This window comes from Megalops cyprinoides, chromosome 5 (assembly GCF_013368585.1).
Source record: "Megalops cyprinoides isolate fMegCyp1 chromosome 5, fMegCyp1.pri, whole genome shotgun sequence".
Lineage (NCBI taxonomy): Eukaryota > Metazoa > Chordata > Actinopteri > Elopiformes > Megalopidae > Megalops > Megalops cyprinoides.
Genome location: NC_050587.1, coordinates 24,253,134 through 24,263,213, shown reverse-complemented (window position 1 = coordinate 24,263,213; position 10,080 = coordinate 24,253,134). Strand labels below are relative to the sequence as shown.

The following is a 10,080-nucleotide window of genomic DNA, read 5'->3' as shown; positions in this document are numbered from 1 at the left end:
GCTGCCTACTAGACAGCTCAATAATCACTTCTGCTTCAGCAGAAAAGAGTCTTTAAATATAGACAAGGGATGTAGGGTAAACCACCACCCCCATCATCTATATTTATTTGCCTAGCAGACACTCTGACCTGAACGACAGGTTAAAAAATGTATGTTTCATATATCGTCTTTACACTATTACACGGACGGGTTTATTTCAGATTAACCATTTTATTCGAGAGTACAACAATGGTGCCCCGCCAGCATTTAATGTAGAGAGCTTCTTTTTGAACAAAGGGTGCCATGATAAAGATATGGTAAGTTTGTTGATGCTCACGCAGAAAAACACCAATTGGGAACGATTTTCACTCGAAACCCTTTATGAAAACGCAATATAGTTCGATATTCGGTACAAGTTTAAAAAGAATATATAGCTCATATCTGTCAATGTACATGATGTGTTAAAATATATCAATTATAGTTATTTTCATACAGGCGTCTGCATACATATATTGGAATATACTACATAAAATGTGAATTTTGGGTACTCTATCCCTGGATATATGCGTGCCATTTTAATCTAATTAAATGAATGCTGTGGGATGCCTTTAATCGGAATTAAAGTCTTTTTCTTGGACACAGGGACATACAATGCGTGGACAAACAAAAAGCCATTACTGAATTTGTCTCCTGAGTGTTACTGTCAAATGTTTTAGTCCTTGTCCTTGAAAAGAATCCAAGTATCGGAAATAGCTATGTAACACTGACAGCATGTAGTATGCTGCCAAAACCTATATGTAAGCAGGAGCAGGGTGATTTACCGCAGGGATTTGTGCTTAGTCTTTCCAAGGAAGAGTTTAGAGACTCAAAGTGGGATCACTTTAACTCCAAGCAACAGCAATTAATCTCACTTTTCCAGAAGAGCAAAACGGCATTTTCAGTTTTTTCATAATATAGATGAAACGCAACAAGTAACACGTTCGTTACCAAAAGTGTTACACCACTCTTAATCGGAAATGTGACGTACAATCATATCACAAAAATATGCTACTGTGCATCCGTTCAAATCCATACAGATCAGCAGTCTTCTCTTCATCGAAATCCTTCTCTACTAATCCATCCAGGACAGGGATGTTAATACCTCTTTATATAGCCTATCCAATTAAATATATTGTGATTTTGCTGGGGTCGCCAGTGGGCTGCGTAAGAATCCCCTCGGTTACCACAACGAGAAAATGCTGCAGCAATCGCGCTAACTGGAGGTCAATGTAGCGTTGCGATGTAAAACTCTTGAATGGTAAACTGTAGTAAGTTAAATTAAGTATCCAGATTAGTGTTTCCACATACACAAAGCCGTTTGTCCCGGTGCTATAATCATATAAGACAAAGGGATTGAGAATGATGCAGAATCAGCTTCAGGCGAGAATCCCTGCAAAGAACAATATACCACAGAGGGCAAACAGGCACAGTCACTTACTTTGAGCGAGTATGGCCTCAGATAGGCAGCAGCACGCCTTCTATGTAAGCGAAAAAAAACTTACTCTGATCCACGACAGGTAGCCTACGTCATAGTTTTTTCCAAGTCGCTAGACCAATTTACATTTAGCGCAAACTCGGATAAGGCTTTTACCTGAATACACATAGTTAAGTGTTTATACCAGGACAAGCAGCAATAATCTCTACATGTCTATTAACGTTATTAAGCGTCTGTAGAGAATAAATGCGATACAGGTATACGTTTTCATGCAAATATGTAAGTGTCAGCTGCTTTTTGACGTTATATGGTTGCCTGTGTAAATCCTTCATCCCCGTTCCTTTTCTGAGTGTCGTGAAAGCCCATCACTGTTTATTTTGGTTAAAAATTAGAATTTCCGTGTGTGTCAACTGTCCATATTTAGTGCAAAGCCACCAGCTACTTAAAGATTGGTCACGGATTGTCTTACAGCCAGTTATGCTGTTTAGTGTCTCGTCTACGCACTATATGCCAATCCAACAAATGAGCAAACGTGTACTGCTTAAATCCACGAAAAAGAAGCACATGCCCACTGAAGCACACCCAATTGCTTATTTGAGCTGTTTATTATTTATCATAAATCGCAGAGGGGCACGGTCCCAGAAAAGACTGAGATTGCAGGCCTTTTACAGGGTCATCAGCAGCACATGTTATACAATAGGCCACAAAGCCAGGATTTGCCTTGGTGATTTTTACTACATCAGCAAAAGATGAAGACTTTGCAGGACCCCAGCAGTTAACAACCGTGTGACATACAGTACACAGGTGTCACTGGGCAATGCCACTGTGAAACCAATAGCGACTGAGTCCGTGAGGCTCTGTGCTTGTGAGATCCTGCTACAGTACATAGAACCAGTGTCAACCACCTTTTTAGCCAAAGATTTCAAGCGTTTACGAGGTCAGTTACAAAACATCTTGAGTCATTTGTCTCTTAGCCACAGTCAATGTTGCCCCAACACATTTCAAAACATGTTTAATTATGAGGTATTATGCGCTGATGTTACTAAAACCTATTGCATATTATGCGAGTGCCACCCTGCCACACTTTCATATCACGTCATGTAGTATTACTTTACCACTGGAACTGATAATAATCAGCTACTGTCTCCAGGTAATGACCTGTTGCACTGCTTTATGAACCAGATTACAGCATTGTAACCAATATTCTGTAGGCACGAGGTTCACGTTGAAACATAGGCTGAGGAAGTGGTACAGGTGAAAGCTTTCACAGACACCAGTAGTCACATGTTACAGCAAATGTAACAGAGGCACATCCGCTTTGGGCTTGGAACAGAAATCCACACAACACACTGAACAGAAATCCACACAACACACTATAGGCTTACCGAGCTAAAGAACCCAAGCCCTTCCTGCAATGCTACGGGGTGGCGTTACTTTCTCTAAAGGGCGCTCGCACTCGCTGAAGCTTCTGAGCCTCGCTACAAACGGAGGTGCACACAATTTCAGCTGCTACTAAGATCACAGAGGGAAATATCTGTGCTGTTGTGATGGGCTGCACGAAAATCTACAGCTGTATCATCACTATCGCTCCATATGGCCACTTAATGAGATTAATTACAATGTAATAAGGAGGCAGGCTGGCACGCTCCCAAGAACCACCCCTGATATGAACAGCAAGGTGGAAGTGGAAGGGGACTTAATGACTTGCGTCAGACTGGAGATCTGACTCACGTATTTATCAAATGTAGTTTCCGGCTTGCGTACCGAGCAAAACACAAACATGCAGGAGACACAGCCCAGCAGCTAAGCAGCATCATTTCAGCACAGAAACCAAGAACTCAACTTCACAATAACGAGATTCCCAAAGAATGCCGCCATCTTAACAGTGTAGCGGCACAAATATTTAACCAAAACCTGTCAGTGTCTCTACACTGTAAAGAACTCAAGTGAAAATGGATCAATTCCATGTCAGATTTTTTTTAACATACTTTACACAAAGCAGACCACCATTTTCAATTTTTGGACCAGGTGTTCAGCTGTTTTGTTTCACATTTGTCTACAGCACAATTTCACCTTTTTGCATGCAGGTAAAAATAACACGGCAATTACTGAGGAGTAGAAAGACTGGAGCCTTTCTAAAGAGTTTATTAGTGTACTACACTCACAGACATGGCAATACACCAAAACTGCACCACGGCGCTATAACATGATTTAAAAAATGATTCCTTATAAAAGGTAACAAAAAATAACTAAAAAGCTGGGGTATTTCACAAAAAAAACAGCAGAACGAAGCACCTCTGGATTCAGCATGGAGCTAGGAGATGGCAGTAGCAGCCATGTTTATATCTGTGCATAATCATTTTCAACCTTTTGCATTCTTACCACTGGAAGGTGCTTGCTGCACGTGAGTAAGGGGTCAAAAGTTAAAGGTAAGCCCCACAAGGATGAAAGCAGGCTGCCAACATCTCTGAAGTTGTGGAACTGTTACTTTCCCAACAGATCTAAAGACACAAAAGTCAGAACCTGACAAATGATCTTAGAGCATACTCCAGGCATGTTGAGATTCCCTGTGTTTAATCCTTGCCACATGGATAGAAGAAACACAAGATGGAAGAATACATATTAAGAGGTAAGTGATGGTTTCAGTCATACACCTGGCGGTGCTTCTAGTCAAAAGGACGGGAGGGTTCCATGGATCATTCTGATACCAGCACCCACACCCTTACATCTTCCATCCAACCAGAGTCTGCCTCATGCTCTCCCACATCCAATCAAAACACTCGATCGAATTCTGTCTGGCTGGTGGTGGCCGGATTTCTGTTCTGATTGGCTGGCTGCTGGGGCATGTGTCCCCTCCGTCGGGGCGGGGCCAGGTACTCGAACATGGACGTGTTGTGGGTGGAGAGCATGTTTTTGAGGTCAGAGGGCATGGGGTCCGACCAGAAGAAGTCATGGTTGAGGGCATCATCACTGTCTATGCGCTGGGCGGGGTCAAGGACCAGGAGCTTATCGATCAGGTCCAAGGCGTAGGGGTCCTTCACATAGGCCTTTAGCCTGTCCTTCACCTTACGCTTCTGACCTTTGGGCAATTCCATTTTCTGATACAGCTCATACTTCTTGTCCACACCTGGCCACACCTGACAAAAAAAAGAGAGCGAAATAGGAGTTGGTGGATGACCAGCAGACACATCATGAAGCAAGGTGGGGAGACCTGCTAAGTGAATTAGACTGTGCGAAAAACAGGTATGACTTCTCTGATGAGGGACAATCTGTCCTAGGATTTCTCCCCACTGCATGTCCCAGATATGATTAAAGTGTGTGTGTAGACAATGCTTTAAAATCTCCATCGATCTGACAGAAGTACCTGTGTTGTCACTGCTGGGTTCTGTGCTACGTTTACGGCTGCAACTCACACAGAATCTTGCTCAAAGTGTTAATGCACACCAAAGAACCTTTTTTGCAGATTAAAACATAAATAATGACTTTAATGTCATCTAAATAATAACAAATACTGACTGAAGGCAAAAAGCCCAAAATATCAAGACTTGTAATTTCTATGCATTTTTTTAAAAACCTACTATTGAAAAAATTATGACTTGGTCACTATTTTTTTTTTATTAATTTACTACCTTATTAACACTGACTTCAACAAAGACTTTCAAATGAATTCTAACACCATAAAATGAAGCTTTTTCAAAAGAACACTTTATGAAGTGAACGCTCAGAAGTTATGGACCTTGTGGCGTTTGTAGTATGTGAGGTGAGTGGGTGTGGCCAGTGGCCAGGGGGAGCCGTCAGGGGGCAGCACCCTACCTCTGCAGTGATGGAGCCACACAGCTGGCTGATGAGGGTGAGCTGGTGCTGCTCCGTGTTGCCCTGCATGATGGGGCTGCGCGTCCACATCTCCGCCATGATGCACCCCGCGCCCCACAGGTCGATGGGGGGGCCGTAGTCCCTCTCGCCTGTGGAAAACCACACATTGCATGAGACTCCCAGGTCTGGGTATTCTCTCCCATACCACGGGTACTTGCTATATGTGTCAGACCTGCCTCATTCTGCTAGCTGGGCACACACATCTGGTAACAACTCTGCAATCAACTTAAGGAAGTACACACACATACCAGGCAGTAACACTGCCTGTTGCCCACTCTTCCCTTATGTAATAAGAAACATCTACGGTGCACTGACTGGATGAGTGGCTCAACTGCAGCTTTTGACTGCTCAGCTTTTGTGAATAGTGTATCAGTTTGGACCATGACTGGTATCAGGTCTGACACTTGGCTGGTAAATAAGGATAAAGTCAGCTTTTTCCACTTGATCTAGTACAAAGTGACAAGAGCAAATGCATTACAGCCTGGAAAAAAAATCTGTCCTGTCTCTGTATTTCACTTTTTCCTTCGTTATGGAACCCTCCTCTGGAATCATGCTCGTCTCACTGCGACAACCTCTGCACTCCTCCAGAGAGGTGAAGCGAGGTAAATGCAACCATCCAGAACACTCACATGCAGCCAGCAGCTGTTTTTCACTGTACCAGTCACACAGTGCACCACTGTGTTCTTAACCACAAGGGAATGAGGTGGCTCTCTCCTCACTCGTGAGGATAATGCGCTCATGTGAAAATGCAGCAACCCCATAAGCATAAGTGTTAATGCTGCTCATAACCAAAGTCTTTTCCTCAGTCTATAATTTCCCCTAGTTTTTATCTTTGGTATCTGAGATCATCCTTTCAACAGCAGCTACCTTTATTTGCAGGCTCTGCCACACCTTTCAATTGGACAGTAGGAAAAGGAAGAGAGTCTACTCAAGCAGTCCTAAAGGAAGCAGGTAGAACCCAAGAAATGCCACATTTTAAAGGCCTATAACTGTCTGCTGTCTCCTAATGTCCTGTTCCATGTTCAATGGTTAGAAGAGTACTACCACATACAAATACTCCCATCTTTGCAGTATGACAAATTCACTTCACTTCATTCATCTTAAATCACAGTGATAACAGGTCAGGCCACTTAGAGCTGCTTACCTAACAGTAGCTCGGGTGGTCGATACCAAAGTGTGACGACGCGGTTGGTGTAGCGGTTCCCCTGGCTGTTCTTGGCCAGGCTGAACGCTCGTGCCAAACCAAAATCTGCCAACTTGAGAACACCATCTCTCGTGATGAGTACGTTTGCAGCCTTCATGTCACGGTGCAGAATCTGAGGGGTGAGGAAGTACCATGAAAATATGAATGATGTATGATCACAATGTAACTGTGTTGTTCATCAGTAGCTCTAATAATATTCCTTTCAACTGAGAATACACATCTTTGTGGCTCTCTCTCTCTCACACAGACACACACACACACACAAACACAAACAAACAAAAAACCTGTAAAGAAAGTAATGGAAAACACCTTAGGTGGGAAACTGCTTATTTCAGCCAAAACATCTACATGCAGAGCTAGTGTTAATAAGCACATTTCTGGAGTGTTTTTCCTGTCTGTGTGACGCTATGGGCATCTCACCTTGTTTCTATGGATGTAGTATAGTCCATTCAGCAACATCTGCATGACCTTCTTGATCTCAGCCAAGGTGAACTTGACGTTGGCGTTGCTGAGCAACCCAGCCAGGTCGTGCTCACAGAAATCAAACACCAGGTAAATGCTGCCCTTGTAGCGATTAAACTGGGTGGCTGAAGTTGAAGAAAGATGCAGCACACACAAAAGTACACTCAGCACTCAACTGTAGTAAAAAGATATTTAACTCTGCAAACTCCACTTGCAAGGATCCCACCGAAATCATTAGAATACTTTACGCAACCATATTCTGGAATTGAATACCAGTCACCAAGAACTTGTGGCAGTGGGCTCATTGAGCAAGGCAGCAAAGTTGCCAATTTGTTACCAAAATCAGCACACCGACTGTGCCCACCTCAGAAGCAAACAACATCAAGCTAACGAGTTGACAGGTACTGCACACATTTCACACTTCACATTCCACTCATAAAACAAAACAGCAGCCAAAATATTTAGCCACACCAGCTGAAAGCGAGCGTGCAAAGTCAGAGGTAGCTCACCTTTAGTCCTACAGATCTCAATAAGGTTTACAACATTTTCATGTTTCAGCAGTTGCAGAATCTTGATCTCTCTCAGAGCTGTGATAGGGAACTGGCACAAAGGGGGAAACATTAGCCAAGGCTATTAACATGGCTCACGTTTCACCTGCAGTTTGGTGTGGGAATGTCATGTGTCAAAACAAATAACTACTACTAGTACTACTACTAGTACTAATAATAATAATTTAGCAGGCATCCCTGCCAAGGAAAGCTCATACACATAGAATTCATTTTCAATTCAATACACAAGTGTATGAACAACATTTGAACCTTTAATGCATAACTACAGGTTCATATTTTGCGCCATGAAAATAGAAAACGAAATAATAGCACTGTGGACTCATGAATTCGTTTCTTACCCCTTCCTTTTCATTCTCCATAAGCACTTTCTTCAAAGCCACCTTCTTCCCCGTCTGCCGGTGTTTAGCCTTAAACACCTCCCTGAATGTCATAATACAACAGCAAACGGAGAGACGTTAGGAAATACTCTTTTCGCCAGCCTCTACAAGCTAGGTAGAACACTTACCTATTCCTAAATGTGAATGTCTGCCAGGCTACCCAAGAAGCCATCAACAATAGGTTCAATGCGTCGATTATATTCTTATATTGCTGCGCATATTATCTAAGAAACTGTGCAACCGTTTGACATTCAGCAGCCGACACAATACATTTATTAGCTAATTAGTACATTACTGTGACAGCAAGGTAGTAATGTTTAGAAGACAGTTGGATCGCTCTATCAATAGCTAGCTAGCTAACTTCAGTTGCCATGTAGCGAAGCTAAACCATGCTGTAATACAGTGGTTCCGCACACATTTCTTTCAGTCAGCGACATTAAATCAAACATAACAGTTATTTATTCTAAAAGCGACTCACCCAAAGGTGCCCTGGCCAATCTTTGCAAGTTTTTCATATTTGGAAAACTCGTCGCAGAAAGGAAACTCGACTCCATCGTAATATTTGGACATGATGGCAGCCTCACGGTCGGGCCTAAAATGAAAGGAACCACGTTAGCGACATCAGAGAATACGGGATTTTACCATTTGTAACCCCTAGGTTAGTCATCGCAGATGTTATATTCATACATTCTCTCGCGGAGAAATAAACCATCACAGTTTTAAGCTCAATAAAATCCCTCAAGTAACATTATATACGAAAATATTCGCACTTTTCAGCACCGCCGGAGCTTCCGCTCTTGTCTCGCTGCATCCCTGTTTGTTTGGCGGATTTTCACTTCCTACTCCTTCATGGGAACTGTAGTTCTTAATGATACCCATGCGCAAACGCGTTCAACGAGTGAACCGAGAGAGCGTTTCCCGAACGCAAAAAGTCCACCATGCTTTCATTGACCTAAACCCTTGTTTCACAGATTTTGGCTGTGCTCGTGGGAGGTATGTGAGAGCGTATGTTTTAAGACGTCATTGCATTGGATGATATAAAATTGATTTTGGGTGACAGTCATTACCTTCATGCGTTTATCGATGAATAAATGAAGGAATCAATCAATACTGATTTAAGTAACTGATTTAACTTGACCTTTGCAGTGCCATCACAGAGCAGCACGAAACACAGAAATCCGTGAAGGGCTAGCCGGCTTTGTCCATTTTTAAAAATGCACTTAAAGTGCATTTTTAAAGTGCACAATCTAAAATGACGTATTTAACGTTACAGGATTATATCAGAGTGTGAAGGGTCGCCAACCTGCGGCCCTTCAAAGCTTAATATGTGGGCTCTTATGACAGGATGAAGGACAAAAAGTGCTATTATGGATTGGATTAACATTTTAAACTATTATTACATAATGCACACACTTGAGGGCGCTGTTGACGAAGGAGTTTTGAGTCAAACTCGTAAAACTCGATCTGCTGTTTTTTCTTTTTCTTTTTTTTGGCTGCAGTCACCTCCCACTGTAAAGTCAAGCGTGAAAAAATAGATTTTGAAGGCTTAGGAATAATTCGACGAATAATAAAAAATACATAGTTAGTATAATAAATTAATCGAGTGTTACATTTTGATTGTGGTCCTTTGATAATAACATTGATGAATTCTAGCTCCTTCTTTGGCTCACATTGGTTATACCTAGTATAGGTACACCTCTCCACATTCATGTACACCTTTGCACTCTGACAGCTTGACCAAACATTCCTACATACTACTGTTTTTTCTTTTTTTTTTCTGTTAGTTTGGCTTTCTGTCACTGAAATGCTCCATTAATTCCATTTCTGGTTTCATATTTACTTTCATGTTACATTTCTTCAATGTACTGTCAAATAAGGTTTGATTGATACAGTCATCAAAATATCATACAATAACTTAATATATTCAGGCTCTCTGCCATTCATATAATTTGGTGTAAGATTTGGTGTGTTTTTATTGCTTTATTTACCTACTTCTTGTAGCACTAATATGTCTATCTCCTATGCTCACATGACAGCCATGTTGTAATATGGATACACGGAATGTCGTTGCATGTCATTACATAAGTCATACTTTGTCTGTACGATGGCGCAACAGGCAATCTTGTACAGACGGTATGTCCA

At 42.0% G+C, this 10,080-nt stretch overlaps 1 protein-coding gene across 1 annotated transcript; it reads right to left on the bottom strand.

Moving 5' to 3' along the window:
* Nucleotides 1-3,708: 3,708 nt before the first annotated feature.
* On the bottom strand, nucleotides 3,709-8,765 carry cdk9 (cyclin-dependent kinase 9 (CDC2-related kinase)). The gene is made up of 8 exons (XM_036529551.1): nucleotides 8,709-8,765; nucleotides 8,417-8,530; nucleotides 7,900-7,981; nucleotides 7,502-7,592; nucleotides 6,951-7,117; nucleotides 6,471-6,642; nucleotides 5,267-5,415; nucleotides 3,709-4,590 (listed from the first exon to the last, which is right to left on the bottom strand). Exons 1-8 carry the CDS (start codon nucleotides 8,747-8,749, stop codon nucleotides 4,225-4,227), a joined length of 1,182 nt encoding a protein of 393 aa, XP_036385444.1. The 5' UTR covers nucleotides 8,750-8,765; the 3' UTR covers nucleotides 3,709-4,224.
* Between the last annotated feature and the right edge of the window lie 1,315 nt (nucleotides 8,766-10,080).